This window comes from Dromiciops gliroides, chromosome 6, assembly GCF_019393635.1.
Source record: "Dromiciops gliroides isolate mDroGli1 chromosome 6, mDroGli1.pri, whole genome shotgun sequence".
NCBI lineage: Eukaryota > Metazoa > Chordata > Mammalia > Microbiotheria > Microbiotheriidae > Dromiciops > Dromiciops gliroides.
The window spans coordinates 249953005-249980359 of record NC_057866.1 but is presented as its reverse complement, the minus strand read 5'-3'; the positions used below and the strand labels follow the sequence as shown (position 1 = coordinate 249980359).

The 27355-nt window shown below is 38.8% G+C and overlaps 1 protein-coding gene across 5 annotated transcripts in view; it reads left to right on the top strand.

Annotated features, from left to right (window-relative positions):
- Positions 1–27355, top strand: part of PTPN13 (protein tyrosine phosphatase non-receptor type 13) — a 235606-nt gene that overhangs the window by 23506 nt on the left and 184745 nt on the right. For 4 of the 5 annotated variants that reach the window (XM_043971895.1, XM_043971899.1, XM_043971897.1 and 1 more), the window contains exon 2: positions 17793–17912. In XM_043971895.1, coding sequence (XP_043827830.1) covers positions 17798–17912 — 115 coding nt within the window. In that variant the 5' untranslated portion in view covers positions 17793–17797. Of the gene's footprint in view, positions 1–17792; positions 17913–27355 lie in introns of those variants that run through there. The other variant, XM_043971898.1, reaches the window with a different exon arrangement.

Below are 27355 nucleotides of genomic sequence, written 5' to 3'. Positions count from 1 at the left end.
TGGGGGTTTTTTTTGTTTTTTTTTGGTGAGGCAGTTGGGGTTAAGTGACTTGCCCATGGTCACACAGCTAGTCAGGTGTCAGTGTCTGAGGCCGATGTGAACTCAGGTACTCCTGACTCCAGGGCCGATGCTCTATCCACTGTGCCACCTAGCTGCCCCCTCAAAGGAACCTTAAGATCCAATGTCAGGACAGATGTAAGGCCTGGTAGTCCCCCATCTCAGATGAAGTGTGGTAGTTGGTGGCTTCTGGCTCATCGCAGGGATGGGAGTAGCCGCTGCATCCTTGCAGCCTGTGGGGGGGGGGGGGAAGGGAAGGGAAGGGAAAGGAAGGTGGAGGAATGTCCTGGCTGGTATCTTTTCCTGTTAGGCTGAGGTGTGGGAGGGTGAGGTCAGGAAAAGGGAGAAGGAATGCCTAACATGTGCATTTTCTAAACTTCTTAAATCTACAACTTTTTTTTTTTTTAAACCAGACCCAAGTTTGTTTTGGGCCTCTGTTAAAACAGTATTCAACCTTTATGCCCAAAGGGCGATAAAGCTGTGCATACCCTTTGACCCAGCAATCCCACTTTTAGGTCTTTTGCCCAAAGAAATCATGGAAGGGGGAAAGGGACCCACATGTACAAAAATATTTATAGCTGCTCTTTACGTGGTAGCAAGGAATTGGAAGTTGAGGGGGTGCCCATCAATTGGGGAATGGCTGGACAAGTTGTGGTATATGAATACAATGGAATACTATTGTGCTGTAAGAAATGATGAGCAGGAAGAGTTCAGAGAAACCTGGAGGGTCTTACGTGAGCTGATGATGAGTGAGATGAGCAGAACCAGAAGAACATTGTACACAGTATCATCAACATTGAGTGTTGACCTACTGTGATGGACTATATTCTGCTCACCAATGCAATGGTACAGAAGAGTTCCAGGGAACTCATGATAGAAGAGGATCTCCAAATCCAAGAAAAAAAAGAAAGAAAGAACTGTGGAGTATAGATGCTGATTGAACCATATTATTTCTTTTGTTTTGGGTGCTGTTTTTTTTTTTTCTATTTTGAGGTTTTGCATCACTGCTCTGATTCTTTCTCTTGTAACAAGATTAATGCAGAAATAGGATTAATGTTATTATGTGTATATATATGTGTGTGTATGTATATATATCTATATGTATATGTATAGAGATATATAGATATAACCTATATCAGATTACCTGCTGTCTAGGGGAGGGGGGAGGGAGGGGAGGGAGGGAGAAAAATCTGAAATTGTAAAGCATGGATAAACAAAAGTTGAGAACTATCTTTACATGTAACAGAAAAAATAAAATACTTCATACATTAAAAAAAAAAAACAGTATTCAACTTAGCAATTGTGTTGCCTAAATTCACTTTATTTCTAAAGGCATTAAGCCTGAGTTGGACTGTGAAAAGGGAAAAAGGGAAAAAATTAATCATATCTTTATCGTATATTGGTATTCTTGAGTTAACATGGTCTATTTACTACATGTTGGACTTCAACTTGCCATTCCCTTAAAAAAAAAAAAAAGCCAGAAAGAGTTTACTGCTGCCTCAGAGGTCAGAAAGAGATGTTTTCTTTCATTGTGACCAAAACTTTAGAAATGGTATAAATTACTTCTCAATTCTGAATGAAAGAAATCTAAAAGAAAGGAGAAGACAGATGTATATTCCTTGGTATCATCACTTGGTTCAGTGTGTCTTGACTTGGACTTGTAGAATTGGGCTCACTATTTCCCCATTCCCTAGCACATTGCTTCAGGGCATCAAACTCAAATGGAAATGTGGATTTGTAAACACTTCAATATTCAGAGCACAGAAAAGAGAATTTTATGTGAAAATAAACTTAATTGCACACCTTTTATAGTGGATATGATACTTAAAATGATAGTTAAAAAAAACTACTCTGCATCTCCTTCTAAACTTTCTCCTCCTTCTTCTTCTCCTCCTTCTTCTCCTCCTTCTCTTCCTTCTCCTCCTTCTCCTCCTCCTTCCTTCCTCCCTTCCTCCCTTCCTCCCTTCCTTCCTCCCTTCCTCCCTCCCTCCCTCTCTCCCTCCCTCCCTCCCTCCCTTCCTTCCTTCCTTCCTTCCTTCCTTCCTTCCTTCCTTCCTTCCTTCCTTCCTTCCTTCCTTCCTTCCTTCCTTCCTTCCTTCCTTCCTTCCTTCCTTCCTTCCTTCCTTCCTTCCTTCCTTCCTTCCTTCCTTCCTTCCTTCCTTCCTTCCTTCCTTCCTTCCTTCCTTCCTTCCTCCTTCATTTATTATCACTATTCATCCACTCTATCCCCTTCCCTACCTCCCCAGAACCCTCCTTTGTTAAGCAAAACAAATAAACCTGTTGGCTATGTCTGCAAAGGATTTATACTTGCACCTACCTCTAATCCATCACCTTTCTGGGACCAAAGTTCAACAGTTGTTCAAAATTTTCTTTACATTATTCCTCAAATTCTTCTCCTGCTTCTGCTAACTTTAGTCTCCATTTAAGGTGACCCTCGGCAAGGAACTAAACTCATTTGCCTCATTTTTCTGAGCTGTAAAATTGGAATAGTGGACAGCACCTGCACTTATAATGAAAGGTTCTGTCTGTCTCCAGAGAAAGAACTGGTGGAGCATGAATTCAGAGCAAAGATACTTTTTCTTTACTTTCTTTTTCTTTCTTTCTTTTATTTTTTTGGTCTCTGTTTTCCCACAGAATGATTTACAGGGAAATGTATTTCGCATGACTACACATTGCTTGTCTTAATGGGGGAGAATTTGGAAGTTGAAAAAAAGAATGTTAAAATTGTTTTGACATATAATTGGGAAAAAATAAAATATTAAATTTAAAAAATAACATCACCTGATTTTCAGGGTTCTTGTTAGGATCAAATGAGATATTTGTAAAATGATTAGCATAGTTCCTGGCATATAGTGAGAATAATATAAATGCTTATTCCTTTCTTCCATTAGTTTTGTCATGGGGCGCAGAGCACCCCAGAAGTTCTCTGGGGCACATCAAGGAACCTTCTCCTTGAGAAACTAAACCAGAGGACAGACGCCTAGAGAGTAAGCTGAACCAAATCTGACTGACCTAGCTGGGGATTCCTACCCTTCATTCTGGTCTTCCTTACCCTGGGGAGATAAATTTGGGTGTGGCTGCGGCCTTTGTGTTCTGAAGTGGGATCTGTAGCCACTCCTCACCCAATTCCTCTAGTCACTATCCGTGGGGGATGGTCCTCCATTCCTCACCCAATTCCCCCAGCTACCACCAGTGGGGGATGGTCCTCTCTCACTAAAGGAACTTTTCATGGGCAGATGGTCCACCCCCATCAGTCCTCTATAAAAGTACCTTCCAGTCTCCTGTTTGAGGAGATTTGGTACCTCGGAGCCATGTGCTTCATGCCAATCTCCCCATGAAAGTCCAAGGATTTCTTTCATGGTTTCCCTCCCGCCACCCTTCCCGTCCCTTCCCTTGCTCCTAAATAAACTATCACCTTATTCTAACTACTTTTGTGTGCAAGAGGGTGTAATTCTTTAAAGAGGAATTCCTAAGAACCCCATCCCCTACCCCAACCCGTACCCCATTTCCCACCATTACAGTTCATATACTTAAAGATATTTTCAAATGTTTTAAAAATTAAATCAAGTTTTAAAAATAAGCATTTATTTTTCCTCCCTCCCACTTCCTCTGTTGGAAAAGAAAAAAAGGGGGCAGATAGGTGGCGCAGTGGATAGAGCACTGGCCCTGGAGTCAGGAGTACCTGAGTTCAAATGTGGCCTCAGACACTTAACACTTACTAGCTGTGTGACCCTGGGCAAGTCATTTAACCCTAATTGCCTCACTAAAAAAAAAAAAAAAGAAAACCAATACCCTTTTAACAAGTATACTTAGTCATGATGAAAGCACAGCTGTTGGTGTCCTTGGAGAAACCTGTTTCACTTGAAGCCAGATAGCAAAAGGTTGAGAAATCAGGGGAAAAGGAGGAAGTAAAGCCAAGCATCCACAGCTCTTTTTTAGAGAATTTGGCTGAGAGAGGAGAAATATAAAAGAAGAAGGTAGGGTCAAAGGAAGATTTTTTAAGGAAGGGGTTTATCTGGATAAGACTATAAGCAGCTTGGGGGCAGCTAGGTGGTACAATGGATAAAGTACTGGCTCTGGATTCAGGAGTACCTGAGTTCAAATCTGGCCTCAGACACTTGACACTTACTAGCTGTGTGACCCTGGGCAAGTCACTTAACCCTCATTGCCCCATTAAAAAAAAAGACTATAGGAAGCAAGGAAGGAGCTATTAATATGGAGGTGTATTTGCCTTGGTATGCTACCACCTTTCCTAATTCAGAAGTTAAAAAGTAATGATAATTGATATAGTATTTCACTACTTTATATCCATTATCTCATTTATCCCTCACAACAACCCTGTGAGATAGGCATTTTGTTATTATTAAGGTAAGGTTATTATTGTGTTTATTTGAATGTTATTACACAGAAAACTCCTTGGAAAATAATATTTGTTGATGATGCTTAAACTACACATGCTTTAGAAATTAAATGTTTGGAAATCAAAAGAATGCCCATCAATCAGGGAATGGCTAAACAAACTGTGGTGTATGACGGTGATGGAATATTATTGTGCTAAAAAGAAATGACAAGCTGAGTGATTTCAGAAAAGCCTGGAAAGACTTGTATGAACTGATGTATTGGGAAGTGAGCAGAACCAAGAGAACACTATACACAGAGACAGCAATATTGTTTGATGAAGAACTATGAATGACTTAACTATTCTCGACAATAGAATGATCTAAGATAATCCCAAAGGACTATTGATGAAACATACTGTCCACTCCCAAAGAAAGAACTGATATTAATGGAACATGGACTGAAGCATGCTATGTTTCATTTTATTTCATTTTTAAATTTTTATTCAAGTTTTCTTATACAAAATAACTAATATGGTCATGTTTTACAGAATTGTACATGTATAACCCATATCTCATTGCGGACCACCTCAGGGAGTGAGGAGGGGAAGGAGAGAATGAGTGATAAACATTTTTCTTTATAGTTTTGGGTTCCAATTTTTATTACTTTTTTTTTTTTTAGTGAGGCAATTGGGGTTAAGTGACTTGCCCAGGGTCACACAGCTAGTAAGTGTTAAGTGTCTGAGGCCAGATTTGAACTCAGGTCCTCCTGACTCCAGGGCCAGTGCTCTATCCACTGTGCCACCTAGCTGCCCCTATTACTTTTTTTTTTTAATTTAAAATTTTTTTTTGTGGGGCAATGGGGGTTAAGTGACTTGCCCAGGGTCACACAGCTAGTGTCAAGTGTCTGAGGCCGGATTTGAACTCAGGTGCTCCCGAATCCAGGGCCGGTGCTTAAATCCACTGTGCCACCTAGCTGCCATGCCCCTATTACTTTTTAAAAAAGAAATTAAATTGTTGGATGGTAGATAATTCAGCATTAATCTATCTCTGGTATGGAGACATTGAATGACTTGATGTCATCGATCCCCTAATTATAAGTATAGCTCTCATCGTGAGATGACCTGTGTTCTTGGCTGCCAAAGGACACAATCATGGTTGTGATTTCATAATTGGTCTGATGAAGGAAGGATCACATATCAGGCAAATATGCGTGTCCTCTTTAGATTAATGAAAGCATTAAAAGTCATCTATTTTTTTTGAAAATCAGTTTATTATTCATTAAAAAGAAATGCAGTTCTCTCCTGAAACTCTGAATCTTTAACTAAATTTAATTACATGGGTGCACCTGGGCCAAAGTCACAGTGAAAGAACTTTGGCCATTTCTTATTCTATGCCCAACTTTGTGTTGAACAAATACTTAAAGCTTAGCCTTTAACTCCTGATAAACAAAACCTTGGATTAAAAAAAAATGATGCTGTAGACTTAACCCTCAACCTTAAATTATTGCTAATTTGTGATTTTAAAAACTTTTTTTAAACTTACAAAATTAGAGACTATGTATAAACATAAATGTTGTAATGATTGTTATTCTAAAATTGAGATTAACTTTATACACTCAAAGGATCATAGATTTAGAGCTAGTCCAATTCTTTTTTTTTATTTTAAAATTTTTTACTGCTCCAGGAGTTGTTTTCTGGCTGTGTTTGGAGGGTTTTTAGGGGTAATTGTGTCGGGAAGTCTGAGCGGTTACTGCCTTTCCTCCTATTTAAAAATTTTTTAAATTAATTTTCTTTCAAAGGAAGAATTCTTCCTCCTGCCTCTCCCCACCAAGACTCCCATTGAGAAATCAAGCAAAACAAAATCCCACTGTAAACATGTATAGTCAAGTGTAACAGATGTTGCATATATGTGTATATATGTAAAATATACGTCTCAGTCTGCATTTATCCTCATCTCTGCCTCTGTAAGTTTCATCATGAGTCCTTAGGAATTGTGGTTGGTCATTGTGTTGATCAGAGTTTATAAGACTTTCAAAGTTTGTTGTTTTTACAATATTATTATTGTATAAATTGTTATTCTGGTTCTGCTCACTTCAGTTTCTATCAGTTAATACAAGTCTTTCCAGGTTCTTCCCTGAAGTGATCCATTTCATCATTTCTTACAGCATTATAGTATTCCTTCATATTCATATAGTTTAAGTAGTTCAGCCATTCCCCCAGTTGATAGGTAGCCTCTTAGTTCCCAGTTCTTTGCCACTGTAAAAGAATTACTATAAATATTTTTTGCATTTGGTCTTTTTAATCTTTTAAAAAATCATTTAGTGGCTTAGGTCTAGCAGTGGTATCTCTGGATCTGTATGTACAATTTAAGAATTGTATGAGCATAGTTCTAAATTATTTTCCATAATGGCTCAACCTTATTTGGGGTAGCTAGATGGCACAGTGGATAAAGCACCGGCCCTGGATTCAGGAGGACCTGAGTTCAAATCTGGCCTCAGACACTTAATACTTACTAGCTGTGTGACCCTGGGCAAGTCACTTAACCCCAATTGCCTCACCAAAAAAAAAAATTATTAAAAAAAAAATACCTTAATGACAACCTTCCAACATTTGTCATTTGTTTTTCTGTCAACTTTGACAGTCTGATGGGTGTGAGATAGAGCCTCAGAATTGTTTTCATATTTATTTCAATAATAGAGGTATAGAGTATTTTTCTCAAGATTATTGGGAGCTGGATCTCTGCTTTTGACAACTGCCTGTTCATATCCTTTGCATATCTGTCATTTGTGGAATGACTTTTATTTTTAAAATTTAAAAATTCATTCTCTGTATATCTTAGAAATGAGACCTTTATAAGAAAGAATAGTTGCTGTTTTGTTTTACTTGATTTACCTGCTTCTTGAATTTTAGTTGCATTGGCTTTGTTTGTGCTGAAACATATGTTTTATGTAATCAAAATTGCCTATTTTAACTTCTGTGGCCTTCTCTATCTCCTGTTTGGTCATGAACACTTCCCTATCCATCGATCTGGTAGTTTCTTTTTTTCTCCTCTAATTTGTTTGTACTATCACTGTTTATGTCTAAGTCAAGTACCTCATAGGAACTTATCTTGTTACCTGATTTGAGATATTTCTCTATACCTTATTTCTTCTAGAGTATTTTCCAGTTTTTCCAGTAGTTTTCATCAGATACTGAGTTCTTGCTCCAATAGACAGGATCTTTGGATTTATCAAATATTAGGTTATTGTGTTCATTTGCTGTCATATATTGTATACTTAATCAGTTCCACTGATGGAATTGACCTATAAATTCATCTGATCTTGGGATTGTTTTTCTTTGGAGGCTCATTTATAGATCGTTTGATTTCTTTTTCTAAGATAGTGATAGTTCAGTCTTCCCTTTTCTGTTAATCTGGTCAATTTATATTTCCTTATTCATCCATTTTATTTATTGTTTTTTTTGTTTGTTTTTTAGTGAGGCCATTGGGGTTAAGTGACTTGCCCAGGGTCACACAGCTAGAATCCATTTTATTTAGATTGCCAGTTTTATTGACCTATAATTGGGCAAAATACTTCCTTTGTTTCTTTTCATTGGTTGTGATTTTTGATGGTGGTAATTTTGCTTGCTTTTTTCAAAATAAAATGTTACAGGGGCACCTAGGTGGTGCAGTGGATAAAGCACCAGCCCTGGAGTCAGGAGGACCTGAGTTCAAATGTGGCCTCAGACACTTGACACTAACTGTGTGACCCTGGGCAAGTCACTTAATCCTGATTGCCCCACCAAAAAAATAAAACAATAACAAAAATAAAATGTTACAATTTTTTCAATAAACATTTTTATTTATAGTTTTAAATTTCAAATTCTAACCCTCTGTACCCCCTCCCCAAGGTGGTAAACAATCAGATATAGGTTACACATGTACAATTATGTAAAACAAGATTTTCTTAAAAAAAAAAACAAAAAAGAAAGAAAAGAAACAAAGTAGCTCTTCATTTTATTTATCAATAATTTTTTTTTGCTTTCAATTTTGTTAATTTTTTTTATTTTCAGGATTTCTATTTCTGTGGTAACTTTCAGCAAAATATGGTTTCTCTATTTCTTTTAGTTAACTCTTTTGTGTCATTCCTTCATCTAGGATCATGATGGCTACACCTTCCTTTTCTACTTTAGCTGAAATGTGGCAGATCTTGCTCCAGCTTTGTGGCTCTTTCTATTTCAGATGTGTTTCCTGTTAATGACAACATATTGTTGGATTCTGGTTTCAGATCCATTCTGTTGTCCCCTTTCCTTTTGTGGATGAGTTTATCCCATTCATGTTTATAGTTAGGATTGCTATTTGTATACATCCCTCTCTCCTATCCTCTGATACTTTTCTTTCTGTTTCTTGCCCTTTTATAAAGAAGAGGATGGTGAGAGAGAAGGTATGAGTGAGCTCAGTACCAGTGCTCCAAGTTTGCTGTGATATGCTTCTTTCCCTTCCTCTCATCTCTTTCCCTCACTCAGAGCCCATTAACAAGTCCTTATTCTTTATTTTCTTTTCTGCTCTTCTTTGAACTTTACTCTCCTAAGTCAGATTTTTATTTTACTTCGCACAAATCTCTCACTTAGTTTACCCTCTCTCTTTTTCCCCTTCTTTTACTTCTCCTCTTTCCTTGTTGATTAAAATGTATTTCTTTCTTATTTTTGGCAGGACAATGAGGGTTAAGTGACTTGCCCAGGGTCACATAGCTAGTAAGTGTCAAGTGTCTGAGGCCGAATTTGAACTCAGGTCCTCCTGACTCCAGGGCTGGTGCTTTATCCACTGTGCCACCTAGCTGCCCTGTAAAATGCATTTCTATACCCAACTGTATGTTATGTATTTTTCCCTTCTTTGAGCAGTTCAGATGAGAGTAAGATTCAAATATTGCTTATTTCCTCCACCCCTTCCTCCTTGTTTTTATAGTCTTCTATTTTTGCACCACAGTTATATAAGATAATGTCCCCATTTTCTTTTTTCCCTCCATTGTATTCTTCTCCTTCTCCATTTTTCTTTTAAGATGATCAAAACATAACCAAAGCACTCCCTAGCCCTCTATCAAATTAGACTCTTTCTCTATGACCCCTGACGGAGTTAGAGTTTGAGGTGACACTAATTTCTCCCCCTTCCATTAGAATGTAAATGGCTTATTCTTGTTTGCTCCCTTATGATTATTCATGCTTACCTTTTTATGTTTCCCTTTATGCCTGTGTTTGTTTCAAAGTTTCTACTGGCCTCTGGTCTTTCCACCAAGAATGCTGGCAAGGCCTGAATTTCATTGAAAGTCCATATTTTCCCCTATTGCATTATGCTAAATTTTAATGGGTGAGTTACTTTTGGCTGTAAGCCACTGTTTTTTGCCTTGTAGAACATTGTATTCCAAATTATCCACTCATTTACAATGGTGCCTGTTGAATTATGGGTGGTGCTGACTGTGGCTCATGGGTGCTGGAATTCTTTCCTTCTGATCGCTTGCAGCATTTTTCCTTTGACCTAGAAGCTCTGGATTTTAGCTATAATGTTGCTGATCAGTTTTCATTTTGGGGTTTCTTTCAGTTGGTGACGAGTAGTTTCTTGCTATTTTTACTTTACTCTCTGATTCTAAGAGATTTGGGCAGGTTTTTATTTTTTGTTTGTTTTTAATGATTTGGATGTCCAGATTCTTGTTGTTATTGTTGGCCATACATTTTAGGTAGTCCAGTGATTCTTAAATTATCCCTCTGATTTATTTTTCAGGTTAGTTTTTGCAGTGAGGGTACTTTTACGTTTTCTTCTCTTTTTTTCTCCTGTCTTTTGATTTTGTTTTGTCATTTCTTCTTGTCCCATAGAATCATTAGCCTCTAATTGGTCCATTCTAATTTTGAGGGAGTTTTTTTTTTCTCTTGGGTAAGGTTTTGTATCTCTGGTTCTAAACTTTTATTTCTCTTTCCAGTTTTTTCTTTCATAGCTTTCCCATTTTCCTTCTAGTTCTCTCATTTGATTTTTAAAAACCATTTCAGGTCTTAAAAAAAACAAAAACCAAACACTTCTCTGTGTGTATGTTGTTGTTGTTGGGGGTTTTTTGAGAATTCTGATTAGATTTTACCCAAGTTATGTTTTTCTTTGAGGTTTTGCTTTTTGGTGTTTTGAGACGGATTCTCTTCTTCTGAGTTTGCATCTTTAGCTTCAATGTCATCATAATGGATCTTTATGTTGTGAATTTTTTTTTCTCATTGTTATGGTCTATTTCCTGACTTAAGACTTCATTTTGGGGTTGGGCTCTACACACTTCTGGGGAGGATATCTGGGCTGAGCTTCTGTCCCCTTGGATCTTTCTGTTGCTTTCTTGGGGGTATTGATTATTCTATTATCCCAGGATCTGCTGCAGGTACCTGCAGATTTTTGTTGCCCCTCAAAAGTGATCTGATCCAGTGAAAGGCTGCCTATCAAGACTAGGAGTAGTCTAAGTACTGCAATTTTCTGACCTGGATTTGAGGCTGAGCAAAATTCCAAGTGTCCTTGTGCAAATCCCTTAACTACTGCCTGCCTCAGTTTTCTCAACTGTAAAATGTAGGTAATAACGCCTTATCTTGCTTGATGATCATGGTAATATTTGCAAAGTGCTTAACGCAATTACCTGGCACAGAGTAGACAATTAATGTTTGTTCCTCACTTCCTCCCTACCACTCCCTCCTCCCCCCCATGCCTTTGTGGACTGACAGAACTGACGAATTCCCTTTGGTTTGTGATTCCTGTCTGGGTGGGTATTCCATTGCAGCTTCAGACTGGGACTGAGACCCCAGATCACACCTTAGGTCAGAGCCACAGAGCTCCTCTTTGATTCCTCACATGTTCCTCACTTAGTACACAAGGGAGGTTCCATGACTACTTCCTCACTCTGGACCACCCCTCCAAAATACAAGTCCTATCTTCAGTCTGCCCTGGATCTATGACCTGCAGTTGTGCAGTCAGTGACAAAGCTCCTCAGGTGACACTTCTTCCCACACCCTCCATAGCAGGTCCTCCTTTGGGGTCTGTGTTTTTTGCCCTGGTGTACAGTTTGTACCTCTGTCAGTTTCTGTGGGTTGTAATACTCTACAATGACCAGACCCACTCCAGCATCTCTAGATCCTCCTTTGGCTCCTTCTCATGACTTGGCCTGGATAGGAGACTCCCTCTGGTTGGTTGGTTGGTTGGTTGGTTGGTTTTTCCTTGGATTCCTTGATCAGGACTCAGCCTGGGGCATTTTCTGGATCTTTGTGGAGAGGCTGGACTGGGATCCTGAACTCTGCTTCTTCTTCTTCTGCTGCTTCACCCTTGTGGCTCTGCCAATCCTTATTTTGAGGGAAAAAAAGACCCAGAGAGCTGATGTGACTTGTCCAGGCACAGAAGCAAGAAGTGGTAGAGCTGCCGCCTGAAACAGACCTAAAATTGAGCAGTTTCCACTAAACAAGAGAACAGTAAAACCCATGGTAATGGTGGTATGCACAAGATGGCAAGTGTATTTGAAGTTACAAGATCTGGATTTGAACCCTGGTTCAGCCACTTACTCCCTCTGTGTCTGCAGGCAAGTCACTTAACTGGGCTTGGCCTCAGTTCCATCCTGAAAACAGACTAGGTGATTTTGAAGGTCCCTTCTAAGCTCTCATTCCCTGAACACTTCTATTTGAACTCAGGGCCCTGTGTATTTGTTGAATTACCTAAAGCCATTGAGTGAGAGAACTCATTCTCAAATTTTATAGTCTTTTTTTTTTTTTTTTAGTGAGGCAATTGGGGTTAAGTGACTTGCCCAGGGTCACACAGCTAGTACGTGTTAAGTGTCTGACGCTGGATTTGAACCCAGGTACTCCTGACTCCAGGGCCAGTGCTCTATCCACTGAGCCACCTAGCTGCCCCCTCAAACTTTATAGTCTTAGCACACCTTCATACTCTCAGAAATTACTAAGGACTCATCCAAGAGCTTTTGTCTTTCTGTGAGCTATAGCTACTGATCTTTACCAACTTAGTATTATTAAGAAAACAATGTTTAACTCTGGACCCCTGGGGTCCCCTAGACTACATTTTGAGAACCACTGCCGGGAACATCTAGGTGGTTCAGCAGATAGAGCACCAACTCTGGAGTCAGGAGGACCTGAGTTCAAATCTCACCTCAGATACTTATTAGCTGTGTGACCCTGGGCTAGTCAACCCCCATTGCCTCCAAAAAAAAAAAATCAAATGGGAGAACCACTGCCCTCCTTTCCCTCTCTCTTTTCAATACTGTTATATTGGTACCCCTCCCCATTCCCCACCTCACACACATAATAGGTCCTTTTAATAGGAGATAGTTATTATATTTGATCAGTCTTTAGTCTTTTAAGTTATTTTTTCTTTCTAGTGTTAGTCTTTAAATGTTCCCCTGGTTCTGCTCATTTCACTCAGCACCAGTTTATACTACCTAGGATTCACTGCAATTCTGGTGCAGTGATATTCCATTACATTTATGTACTATAATTTGTTTAGTCATTCTCAATTTATAATCACTTCGCATTCAATTCAGATAAGGCTCATCTGATGCCCTATCCCCCATTGCCTCTTCCATTTTATATACTTTTTTATACCAGGTTTTTTCACAGAGTTTACCCATAGCAAATCCCCCCCCCCCCCTTTTTTTTGTCCTTCCTACAATTATGTATTCTGTTCTTTCTCTTTTTCCTTCTTCAAATCCTTGGAACAGAACCTCTAGGCGCTCCCCCCCCCCCAGTCTTAAAACTCTTTAACATCATTAAAGTTATGAAAGGATACCTTTTTTGTCAACCCCAATCAGAATGTTTTTTTAAAAAATAAACACAAGTATGTACATAGACACAGCCTCTTCCAGTTGCTCAAAAAAAATTACCTTTCTAGATTTTCATTTTTTTGATTCTTATGTTTCTGTTTCAAAGTTACTATTAAGTGCTGGTCTTTCAATCAGAAAATCTTCAAGGTCTTCTCCTCCATTAAAAATCTATTTTCTCCTATGCCCAAAGGGCTATAGAACTATACATACCCTTTGATCCAGCAATACCACTACTAGGTTTATATCCCAAAAACATCCCCCAAAAGAGTAAAAGACCTATTTGTATAAAAATATTTATAGCAGCTTTTTTTGTAGTGGCTAAGAATTGGAAATCAATGGAATGTCCATCCATTGGGGAATGGCTAAACAATCTGTGACATATGATGGCAATGAAATATTATTGTGCTATAAAAAATGACAAGCAGGATGATTTCAGAAAGGCCTGGAAAGACTTATATGAACTGATGTATAGTTAAGAGAGCAGAACCAAGAGAACGTTGTGCACAGAGACAGCAATATTGTTTGATGAAGAATTGTGAATGACTTAACTATTCTCAGCCATACAATGATGGAAGATAATCCCAAAGGACTAATGATGAAACATACTATCCACCTCCAAAGAAAAAACTCATTGATTGAACGCAGACTAGAGCATGCTATTTTTCACTTTCCTTCATTTTTTTGTTGTTTATTTAAGTTTGCTGGTATAAAATGACTAATATAGCAATGTTTTACATAATTGCACATATAGAACCTCTATCTAATTGCTTACCTCCCTTAGGGAGGGGAGAGTGGGGGGAGGGAAGGAGGGATAAAATTTGGAACTCAAAACTTTAAAGAAAGGAGTATTTACTGAGAAAAAAAATCTCTTTTCCCCACTTCTCCTTGTAGTCTCGAATTTATAGGGCATCAGTTATTCTTGGATGCAAGCCTACCTCTTTTGCCTTTTGGCTTGTTGTGTTCCAAACTCTCATGTTGTATATAGGGAAGCTTCTAAGTCTTGTATGATCCTGATTGTGATCCTTTCATATTTGAACTCCTTTTTTTTTTCTTTTTTTTTGTGGGGCATTGAGGGTTAAGTGACTTGGCCAGGGTCACACAGTTAGTCAGTTGTCTGAGACCAGATTTAAACTCAGGTCCTCCTGAATCCAGGGCCGGTGTTCTATCCATTGTGCCACCTAGCTGCCTCTGAACTGCTTCTGTCTTAATGTGTAATGTATTTTTTCTCAGATACTCTCAGGCTTTGGATTTGAGTTATGACATTTCTTGACTTCTGAAACCTTCTGAGGTTTCTTTCCTGAGGTGACTAGTGAATATTTTCCTGCATTTTGCTTTCCAATTCTAATAGATCTGGAGAGTTTTTATTTATGCTTTCCTGAAATACAGTCTTATTTTATTTTTTTAAATCATGATTTTCAGATAGTTCAATGATTGTTATCTCTTTAAGTATCTCTTCTACCCTTTCCCCGGGTCAGTTTTTTTTTTAATATCAAATTTCATACTTGTTCTATTTTTTTTCAATCTTTTGATTGTATTCTAATTTCTTGTTTATCTTAACTTTATCCTAATTCTTAGGGAGTCTGTCACTTGGCTTTTTATTCTCTCTCCAATTCTTTCCTCAAGAGTTTTCATTATATTTTTTATCTGTTTCTTTCCTTCTATGTATTCATGTTGTCTTGTGGAAAATAATGTTTTTTCTTTGAGTCTTGGCTTCCAGTTGTTACAAAAATGTTTTTCCTTTGGAAGCATTCTCTAGATTTACAATAATTTTTTTTTTTACAGGGCAATGGGGGTTAAGTGACTTGCCCAGGGTCACACAGCTAGTAAGTGTCAAATGTCTGAGGCCGGATTTGAACTCAGGTACTCCTGAATCCAGGGCCGGTGCTCTATCCACTGCGCCACCTAGCCGCCCCCCTACAATAATTTTTTAATGCTAGTTCTTGTCTTTTGATTTACTAATCTGTTCAGCTGTATTTCCTGAGTTATGGCTTTGTGTTGGCGCCCCGGAAGTCTCATGAGCTTGGCCACGATCTCCCGAGCAGCAGCAGGTGCATGATCTTATATCCAATTTTAAATCTCACAGTGTCAAGATGTGGGCTCTGCACTCTGCTGTGTATTGGATGGGGTGGTTAGCCTTACTCTCTCTCAGGTTCCCCTAATTTCCTGTGCTTATCTTCCTCTCCTAGTGGTAGGCCCTCCTAGATCATTGATCTAGATCATGTTCTTGTTGATGCTGTTCCACCATGCTTCCCAAGGGCCCTAGCTGTGGCTTTCCTACTCTTGTATAGATATATGTCTATGGTTCCTTTCTGATCCCACTGGGAGGCTAAGAGCTCATTTACCTCTGTTGGCATTGTCTTTGTTGGTGTCCTACTATCATATTCTTGTAGTATGTCAGATGACCTTTTTGGGGGGGAGGAGGTAGTTCTAGGAGGTGGAAGAAGACATTTCTTCTTTGTCTTTTTTGAGTACTATTCTGCCTAGTACAGATTTGGGGGTTTTATTGGAGTAGGTGTGTAGGAGCTGGCAGCTTGTTCAGGCATCCTACTTGGCTGGGTGTAGATAAATGTACTTTGAGGAGGTTACGTTTGAATTCTTCATATATAAATACCCAGAGTTTTCCTGTTTCATTGGACTATTCTTTTAACTTTCTTGAGCCTTGGTTGCCTTATCTGTAAGATTAGGGGGCTTCTGAAATCCCCTTCTATCTCTAGATCTATGATCCTATAGTCTTTATTGTCACACTATATATATATTACCATCTTTTAAAAATATTTATTTATTTTAGTTTTCAACATTTGTATAGATAAGATTTCCAATATCAAATTTTTCTCCCTCCAACCCCTCCTTCCCCACCTCCCCTAGACAGCAGGTAATCTGATATAGGTTATATATCTATATATATCTATATATCTATAAATATATATAATAACATTAAACATTATATATATTTTTAAAATACACATGCACATATATGTACATACAAATATTATAAGCTTGTTTCACCAAAAACAAGCAAGGAAAAAGAAACAATTCCCCTACTAGTATAGATATTTAGTCACAACTATTTACATATAAAAAGTATTTTAAGAAGGTAATAGCTTGGGGGCAGCTAGGTGGCACAGTGGATAGAGCACTGGCCCTGGAGTCAGGAGTACCTGAGTTCAAATCCGGCCTCAGACATTTAACACTTACTAGCTGTGGGACCCTGGGCAAGTCACTTAACCCCAATTGCCTCACTAAAAAAAAAAGAAGATAATAGCTTACTGTGTTCTCTTTTTCATCTATTTGAGCTGTTTCTGCATGTATACACATTTTTTTTTAAAGCTTGTGAATGTCTGTTCTTTTAATTCTGTTTGCTTTGCGTTATTTCAGGTTTTTCCATGTTCACTTATATTTTTTGTGTCTGTAATTTTAGTGGTACATATTTTGTTTACTTGATAGCTCATCATTTATATAGCCAATTTGTAACCCTTGAAAGTATGTAATCCTATTTTCCCCCTGGTTTAACGAGAATGTTTCTCTTTTTTTTTCTTTAAAGTTTTAAACATTTGTAACTCAATGCCACATAAAAGTGCATTTTCATATACAAAGTAGATTAGAAAAGGGATTGTATATGAAAATGTGACTGTTATATAGTTTCCTTTTCTTTTTAAGTATTTTAATAAGTTCATTATGTAACTTTCAAAGCTATCTTTCTTAATTGTGTCTTCTGTTCTTTCTGCTTTTTTCATTGCAGTAAAAAAAAACAAACTCAAATGTTTCCTTTTTCTTTTTCAGTCTTTTTTTTTTTTCTGGTCAGCCTAAAGCTAACTCATTTCTTCATTTACTCTCTCCCTCAAATGAAAAAAAAGAAAGAAAAAAGAAAAACAAAACTTTAGTAACAAATATGCATAGCCAAGCAAAACAAATTCAGTGGAATGGTAATGTGTTGCTCTAGGTTTTATGTAGATGCTTTTTACCATGTGTGTAGCATTTGTTTCATAACTATTACAGAAGCTATACTTATTGTTACTGTAGCTTTAAGAGCCAAATGGAATGTTGTAGAAATGGCAGTTTTTGGTTTGGGGAGAATGGTAAGAAAGCTGGTTTGAGGGGCAGCTAGGTGGCACAGTGGATAAAGCACCGGCCCTGGATTTAGGAGGACCTGAGTTCAAATCTGGCCTCATACACTTTACACACTTACTAGCTGTGTGACTCTGGGCAAGTCATTTAACCCCAATTGCCTCACCAAAAAAACAAAACAAACAAACAAAGAATGCTGGTTTGAGGGGAAGCTAAAGATAACTGTTTTCCTATCATAATTGGAGAGAACCTTGAGAAAATCAACAGAAAGATGGAGAGGGCTTCTTTTTTTTGATGGTCTTTCTGGGGCAGATTTCAAATAGTTGTTAGGCTTTCTGTGGGAGACCCATAAGTTGTATAATTATACTTTACATTAAGTTTTTATGTTGGTTTTTGATGTTTAGTTAGATTTGAAATTTTGGTGATTCAGTGGCTCACTTTATAGAGCTTTGATTTATAAAAAGATAATGCAATTGAATGGCAATTGTGAAGATTGTCTAATTATTTTTCTTTTCTAGGTAATATGCATGTGTCATTAGCTGAGGCCTTGGAGGTTCGGGGAGGACCACTGCAAGAGGAAGAAATATGGGCTGTATTAAGCCAAAGTGCAGAAAGTCTTCAGGAATTATTCAGAAAAGGTATTCTTTACTTATCCAAGTATCAATTGTCAACTTAGGGAAGAATGTTTTATCGATACTCCCTTTTAAAAAACTCTACTGTCCAACAACAACAATAACCAAAAACTCTGTTGTCATTTCTTCCTTTCCTATCCAACTGAACACTGACTTGTAACAAAAATGGTCAAGCAAAGCCATCTGACAAAAATAACTGGGTTGGATAGTTTAGATAACAGTTCTGTACCTTTAGTCTTCACTGTTCTTAAAGGAGGTGAGTGATTTTAATCATTTGTCAAACATAATTTGTTTCTCTTTTCTTTGATTTATTATATGATATTCATTTCCAATCTTATGCCTCCCCTTCAATGCAGCAAGTCATTCCTTCTAAAAGAGATTAAAAAAGAAAAAAAATACCAGCAGTTCAGCAAAACTGACAGATTTCATGTGTGACAATATATACAATTTTCCATATCTATTATTTTTTTATCTCTACAAAGAGCAGGAGAAGGTATGTTTTCTCAGTCCTGTTCTGGGGCCAGTCTTGACTATTACTCAGAATTCAGTTTTGTTTTGTTTTTTTTTCTTTTTGTTTACATTATTATTCATTGTCAATATTGCTTTCCTGGTGCTTATTTTATTTTGCCTTAGTTCATAAAAAGTTTTTCCATGTTAAGCATATTTTTTTGTAAATGATTTAAAGAGCAATTATGAGACAAAGGATTAATCATTTTTGTTTCCATCACCCTAAAAATATACAACCCAATCTCTATAGCTTTGCATTGGAAAAGTCCTTGATCCAAGAAAACATCTGGCATTTATCTGGCTCTTAAAGGTTTTGGAAGTGCTTTGCAATAACCTTGGGAAGTGGGTATTATGATTATCTCTATTTTGTTTGTTTATTTGTTTGGTTTTGTGTTTCCAGTACCTAGCACTGTAAATAACACATGATAGGTTCTTTATAAGTGTTAGTTGGTTGATTGAGTCAGACAGAAGGTAAGCGATTTGCTCAGGGTCCCATAGCCTACTAGGTATCAGAGGCTGGATTTGAAATCATGTCTTTCTCACTCCAGATCCAGCATTCTATCCACTTTTCCATCCAGCTCCTTCTTTGTAAAGCTTTTTATGCTTAATGTTCCTCTATGTAGATAACCTCAGAAGCAGAAGACAAGGCTTTCTAAGAACCCAGATGCAATGCTGAAGTATGCCACATAAGTTTGACATGTAAGGCAACTAAGTCTAGATGCTAGCATAGAATACATACTTTTTAAATGCCGAGATTTATCAAGACTAGAAAGTAACTTGTGAATATGATGAAAATTGAACACATCAGCAAGTCCAGGACTTCCTAGGGCCCAGAGCAATGGTGATCCTCATGATGGTAGAATTCACCATGAGGTCTAGGAGATTAATCTTTCAGACCAAATAGAATACTATCTTCTTTAACCAGTGTAAGATACTCAGGGCTATAGGGTGGAAATACAGTGTGACTTAGGGTCAGAGTGGATATACATAAGGGCCTGTACCAAGAGATGTTACTGCCTTATTGCATATTATATAGTACTTTAGTTTTTGGCAAGGGTTTTCACATATATCACACATTTTGGTTCTCACAGAAATAGGAAGGAATTGAAGCTTCTCCCAAACTTGAAAGAAGATCTAGTAAATATTCCTTGATTTATTTTGTCAGTTATTTATTTTAAAGTATTGATACTACATGCAAGGTACTGGTGATATAAAAAGAAAACAGGGGGCAGCTAGGTGGCGCAGTGGATAAAGCACCAGCCCTGGATTCAGGAGGACCTGAGTTCAAACCCAGTCTCAGACACTTGACACTTACTAGCTGTGTGACCTTGGGCAAGTCACTTAACCTTCATTGCCCTATGCAAAAAAAAAAAGAAAGAAAAGAAAACAACTAAATTGAGATTACAGTTAAGGAAATAATTAGACTTGGAAATCATCTGCATAAAGATGATAATTTGAACCCATGGGAATTGATAAAATCTCTAAGAAAGAGTAGAGACAGAGAAGAGGGGCCAGAAAAAAACCATGATGGATACTTGTGCTTGATGGGTGAGATAGAAGATGATCTTCCAATGGAGACTGTCAAGTGATCAGACATAGAGGAGGGAAACTAAGCCAGAGGGCACAGAAGTCAAAGGAAGAGAGATAATCAAAGTAGAAGGCTGGGTTTCCAGTGTCAGAAACTTCAGAGAAGTCAAGTATAATGGGGACTGTGAAAATACCATTGTATTTAGTAGTTAAGAGATCGTTGGTAGCAATGACATCTAGAAAATAACCATTTTAACATGTGCTAAGTTCAGAATACAAAAAGAAAAAGTCCCTTTTAGAGTCCCTTGGACAGGAAGGAGAGAAAATCAGTCAATACTTAAATTAATTCAGGCTATTAATTGAAAGGACAAATACTGAGGCTGAATCTAATACTTGGGCCATATAATGAGAAGACAGGACTCATTGGAAAAGACCCTGATGTTGAGAAAGATTGAAGGCAAAAGGAAATGGGGGTGGCAGAAGATGGGATGGATGGAGAGTGTCAGTTAAGCAATGAACATGAGCTTGGACAGATTTCAGGATATAGTGGAGGACAGAAAGGCCTGGAGTGCTATGGTCCATGGGGCTACAAAGTGTTGGACATGACTGAATGACTGAACAACAACAAAGTATCTTAGACCATTGGATCCTCCTTCTCTTCTCTTGTGAATTGTTCTCCAAGAATCTAGAGTTCTTATTCTACTATCACAAACTCAGAGAGAGAATGGTCTTTTCCACCCAAAGTTTATATCATTTCTATCCTAGCAATGAGTTTTTCCAGTTTAGTGAGAATGAGATCCAAAACAGAATTCCCTGCTCTTGGTTTCTCTGCTTTTTGAAAGAGGAAAATTTTAAATAAGAAATGTCAATAGGTCATGAGATCCTTTGCTATGAACACGTATAAAGCTACAGCAGATGGTGGAGTCATCATTCTTATATCCTGCCTTTTTGATAGGCTTGTGATCTGCTTTCTGAGTTAATCACCTATATAATCACTTGTATGACAAAATCACTTCTGTTTCTTCCTGCCCTGGTCTTTACCCAAATGATTTCCATTTTCCTTTTTGCTTTAGATTCCTGGATTTCCTCACATGAACATATTTTTAAAAAAATTAAAATGCCCCTTTACCTTTTCTGTTTATTTTGAAAAAAGTATATACATGTAGAGCCATAGTCCAACTATGAGTCTTAACCCACCAAATTCCCCCCCCATCAGCATTTTTTTCTGTTTGCTCATTTTCTCAACCTATTTGTTGACTTTTAACTGTTTGTTAAAATGGGGCACTGCTTCCAGGGTGGAAGGCATACTGTCCCAAGCTTCAAGGGGTTTGAGCAGCTGTTCTCTGAGATACTTCTAGGAATTTGTAAGTCCTTAGTTCCTCCAAGGTGGTATGATTTAAGGAGAGAGTATGTTCACCACTCTCCTAGCCTGTGCTCTGATCTGCAAGCAACTACAGTCCTGCTTTTCTGCCCTGGAACTACACCGTGGCTGCAAGCTCTTGTGTGTTTGTGTTCCTTCCCTGCATGGGACCACCACCCAAGACTGACCTAGATCAGAGATAACCCACCAGATTTCAATGATTACCTGTGAAGTCAGATTTGCATAATTATATCAGGACCTCCAGTTCATCAAACTTGATGGATGCTGGGGTAACACCAGCACTTTAATCCAGCTAGATGTTGGCATGAAGTGAGGTGTGCTCACAAGTCATTGAACTGTTTTTTGTTTTTGTTTTTTTAAATGAGGCAATTGGGGTTAAGTGACTTGCCCAGGGTCACACAGCTAGTAAGTGTTAAGTGTCTGAGGCCGGATTTGAACCCAGGTACTCCTGACTCCAGGGCCGATGCTCTATCCACTGCGCCACCCAGCTGCCCCCATCATTTAACAGTTAATGAAAGGAAGTTAACTTTGCCCTAACTGAGCAAGAATATGTTCCCAGGATACAGTAGGGCATCTTTAGAAATGCCCTTTCCCCATCTCCATATGGAAACAGGTCTGGTCAGAAGAGAACAGATGATGATGATGTGCATGGTCCTCAAAAATCCACCAAGTCAGAGGGGCCCCAACTTCATGTGGGTGGGGCTTTTTTTTTTTTTGCAGGGCAATGGGGGTTAAGTGACTTGTCCAGGGTCACACAGCTAGTAAGTGTCAAGTGTCTGAGGCCTGATTTGATCTCAGATACTCCTGAATCCAGGGCCAATGCTTTATCCACTGTGCCACCTAGCTGCCCCCAAAGGGTGGGACTTTTTAATGCCCTGTAGGAAGCTTTGTTAAGGAATGCAAGGTCATTCAAGACCCAGGGACAGTTTTGTTGCCTTTCAGGAGAAACTAATTCCCATTAGGGGAAATAGACCAGTTCTACAGTCTGGTCCTGAGGTCTTTACAGAGGATCTTCCATCATTTAATTGCTGGCAGGGCTTTTATTCCACCACCTTTTTGGCATAGGCAGCAATAAGGGGAACCTTCTCTCCCATATGTTGACTTTTGTCCCCCTACTTTGGAAAACCTGAGTTTCATATCTTAACAATCAAGTCCACATGATTCCACATCTCTGTAGTTCACAGTGGGTTTCTCAATGCAAAGTGGTGACAGAAAGCCAGTGGAGCAGAGAAGCACCAGAAATATCAGGGTCACCACAGATGATGACAACTCCTACCCAGTCATAGGTGCCTTATACTGATGTAAAGCAGGGATGATGAGCAGGATTAATAGCAGGAATATCAAGGTCACAGTCAACAGTTCTTCATCATGCATCAGGGTCTTCTGTAGGAAGGTGAGTGAGTGGTCATAAGACTCTTGCATGTAACCTGCCTTGGGATCTAAGTTGATTCTTCCAGTGCCACCCTGAGTTCAATATTCTTTGGCTCAGGGGCGGCTAGGTGGCGCAGTGGATAGAGCACCGGCCCTGGAGTCAGGAGGACCTGAGTTCAAATCCGGCCTCAGACACTTAACACTTACTAGCTGTGTGACCCTGGGCAAGTCACTTAACCCCAATTGCCTCACTAAATAAACAAATAAATAAATAATTCTTTGGCTTACTCACCGGAACCTTCTCCTCCCTGAGAGCCACATACAGAGAATGATACAAAAACATTGCCCCGTAGAGGACCTTGTGGAGGACTCTCTTTCCACAGGGCCTGAATAAGAACTCTCTCTCATCGTCATCCAGGGACTTAGAAGTATCACCACATATCACATGCCCCCTTTCCCCCTAAGTAAATCATCTATTTTCTTTATCTCCAAAGAGAGTTCCAAATCTCTTCACTTCTGCTCTCATTCTCTTCTCTCTTGTCCAGTTTCAGTGTGATGCAGCAACACCTCTACCTAGAGTACCTTTTACTACCTTCAGTCTCCACTCCTATCAGGAGAAATCCGTTCACTTGGGTGGCCCTCAGGATCAGTAGCTTCCCCTAAGCTGTCATTGCAAGGTCTTAAAAGTCAAGATCTCTCTGTAGCTGCTAAGTGAACCAAGCTCTTGCAGTCTTACCGTATTGACTCCCCAACTTCTTCAGGATTGCCAACAATGACCAAGGGATGCTGGACTTAGGGCTTTCTTCACTCTCCCAGGCAGTGTCCTCCAGGACCCTCCATGTGAGCAGTAGCCTGCTCACTGTCTCATTGAGAAAACTCATCTTACTTGACCAGATACCAGCATGCAGTGTCTCAGTGACCCAACCCTCCCTATTTGTGGTCCACTCCGCCCATGATGTGAACTATGAGGCCATGTCCTCCCGGTGCTGATCAAACCAAATGTTAGAGTTGAGGGCAGTGCTGGTACCCTTTAGGGTCAGGTTCAGATATGGTTTTACATGGGATACTCCTAAGTGATTGGACAATTAGTTAACAAAGTTTCCCTTCTCCCTAACATAACAATGGACTTCAATAAGAATACAGTGGCGCTTAGCTTCCTTATACATGGGCCCCCATCTATTCCATAACACATGATCTAGCAGGGCATGGTCTTTGGACAGGGTGAGACTTTTATGCCCTTGGGTGACCAGGAAGAATTATCCATAGAACCAGAAGCTACCTAGAAGTTGGATCAATGAAGGAAGACATCATTCAGTTCCAAGGTGTGGGATTATTACAATGGCTATAAATACCCTATTCTTTTTTTTTTGGTGGGGCAATGAGGGTTAGGTGACTTGCCCAGGGTCACACAGCTAGTGTCTGAGGCTGGATTTGAACTCAGGTCCTTCTGAATCCAGGGCCCGTGCTTTATCCACTGTACCACCTAGCTGCCCCGTCTATAAATACCCAAACAGAGAAGTTTGTATTTGATCCTGGAGGTAATGGCGAACTATTGGAGTTTGAATGGGGCATGAACATTAAGACCTGTACTTTCCTCTGACATCTTGGCTCTGCCCCTATTACATCAAGACCTATACTTTAGGAAAACCATTTTGATAGTCATATGGACCATGGATTGGGATGAGGAGGGATTTGTGTCAGGGAGACCAATTAGGAAGCTATTGAGTGATGGAAGACAGACTGGACATTGCTTGGCAGCTGATTGGATATGTGGGGTAAGGGAGAGTGACAAATGGGGGATGACTCTGAGGTTGTGAACCTGCATGATGGAAACAACAGAAATAGTGAAGTTTGGAGGAGGGATGTGTACTGTTTTACACATGCTTAGTTTTATATGCCTACTGCAGATCCAGTTGGAAATATCTAGAAGGCAGTTTACACAGTTTGATTGCTAGACCTGGAGTCAGAAAGCCCTGGGTTCCATTTCAATCTCAGACACTTACTGTGTCTGAGCTGCCTGACCCCCCCAGGGCAAATCACTTAACTGTCTCAGTTTCCTTATCTGCAAAATGGGAGGAATAATTGCACATACCTCCAAAGTTGTTGTTGGGATCAAATGAGATAGTGTAGTTATATAAATGCTATATAAAGAGCTATATAAATGCTAACTAGCACTGGAACTGAACTCTGGAGGGAGACTGGGGCTAGATAGATAGATAAGGAGTCCTCTATTGATGTGATCTGCAAAGACTTGTGGGAGGGCGAAGTGCACTTAGTGTAGGAAGCTTTACTAATGTAATGGCCACTGAAGTTAGCTTAAAGAATTTCATAGTACCTGCCCTCTAGGAAATGTAGACCCACAATAACATTTTGGTTCATTCAAATTTTGGATTTTTTTTGTAGAAAACAGTTTGGACAGGAAGATTAGAAGAGACCCCCCCCCTTAAAAACAAACAAACACAAAAAACCCAAACCCCAAATCCTTTTAGGAGGAACATAGCTTAATATATGAAAGGAATCAATGTGTGTACACATCTGAAGAGTTCTACAATAAGGGTTCTAAGAAGAATGGTGAAAACGAAACAAAAGTGCATTTTTAATTCATTTAAAAAATTTTTTCATTCCATTGAAAATGCTGTCATTATTCCCTCCCTGATGCCAGCTGCCAGTTGGCTTATGAGAGATTAGTTACAAGAGAAATACTCAAAGGTCATCAAATTGCCTCTGTCCGCAAAGCTCCACCTTTCTGCTTGCTGTCCTTTCCTCTTAAGAATCAGTTTTACTGAAGCACATTGTTTGTTTGCAAACAAAACAAGGGTTTTGTTATACGCTGGACAATCTGGAATTTCTTATGGAGTCTGGCAGTTTAACACAGTAAAATTAAAAACTACTGGATGTTTCACTGATCTGAAGTCATTACCGAATTCCAGTAGTTTTGAAGTATTGTTTAGATGTGTTTAGTTGTCAAGATTGTTCTCTTTTTTGGGGACAGTTAAAGAAGGTTTAAGCAGCATTTTGCTCATTCTTTAGAATTGAACAAGTAAAAAAAACCTGAAAACAAATCAGAAATGGTGTTAAAATTAAGGAGAAAAAAATATGTATGGTGCTTTTAACCTCATATCAATTTGTGTTTTACTATATTTTATATTATAAGAATAAGATTTATTTTATTTTATTTTTTTGGCAGGGCAGGGCAATGAAGGTTAAATGACTTGCCCAGGGTCACACAGCTAATAAGTGTCAAGTGTCTGAGGCTGGATTTGAACTCAGGTCCTTCTGAATCCAGTGCCGGTGCTTTACCCACTGCGCCACCTAAGATTTCTAACATAAGATTTCTAACAACCAAAAATCTTACGGAAAAAACATTATATAGCAATTGTCTTATAAACAAACACTTTAAGTAGAAATCTGAGAAATATATTCCTTTAATACTTATTCTCCAGTGTCTTTGTATAATGCTTATATATGTGAGTTGTTTAGGTATACAGATGGTCAGTCAGTCAACTAGTACTTTATTAAGCACACCTAGATGTGCCAGGAACTGTGTATACATGTTTTTATAGTCCCAAGCACATAGCAAGCACTCAGCACTAAAACTGGTTGAGTAGATTGTACAGTTGTGAGCAATGCTTATGACTCCATTTGGGGGTTTCTTTGGCAAAGAGACTTGCATGGCTTGCCATTTCCTTCCCCAGCTCATTTTACAGATGAGAAAACTGAGGCAAACAGGATCAAATGACTCCCTCAGGATCACAATGCTAGTAAGTGTCTGATTTGAACTCATGAAGATAAATCTTTTTTTTTTTTTTTGGTGCCGGGGCAATGAAAGTTAAGTGACTTGCCCAGGGTCACACAGCTAGTAAGTGTCAAGTGTCTAAGGCCTGATTTGAATTCAGGTCCTCCTGAATCTAGGGCTGGTGCTTTATCCACTATGCTATCTAGCTGCCCCAAGATGAATCTTCTTGATTCCAAGCCCAGTACTCTGTCCACTGCATCACCTAGTTGCCTTCTCCTGATTGGGGCTTCAGTCTAGCTAGGATTCCTACTTGCAAAATGGGTGATCCCAAAGAACTTTTTGTTTTGTTTTGTTTTTGGAGGGCAATTGGGGTTAAGTGACTTGCCCAGGGTCACACAGCCAGTAAGTGTTAAGTGTCTGAGGTCGGATTTGAACTCAGGTCCTCCTGACTCTAGGGCCGGTGCTCTATCCACTGCGCCACTTAGCTGCCCCCCCAAAGAACTTTTTGGATTCTAATTTTAGTATACTTGGAACCTTGAATAACTTCTACAAGCTTAGTATTTTTATGGACATTATAAAAATAAGATGCCATTGTGAATTTTTTTAGACACCAGATACCAAGTTTCCCTAAATCAAGAAATATTGGTGATGGAGTATGGCCCCCACAGTAGATAGCTTTTTATTGGGCCCTAGGCCCTGGAGAGTAGGGACAGGATAGAAAAGACTAATCTGAGAATTGGAAAGAAAATCAGGTAAACTTGTGTTTCTTAAATTATTTCTTTTAGTTACTTTAGGGGGAAATTTTAAAAAATGAAGTCAGATATTAGAAGAAATACCGTGAAATTTATCACATTTTTTTCCCTCCATTCATGCTGAGTTTAATCTGAATTCATTGTTTGTTTCCTTTAACCCAGGCGGCTTGGGGAG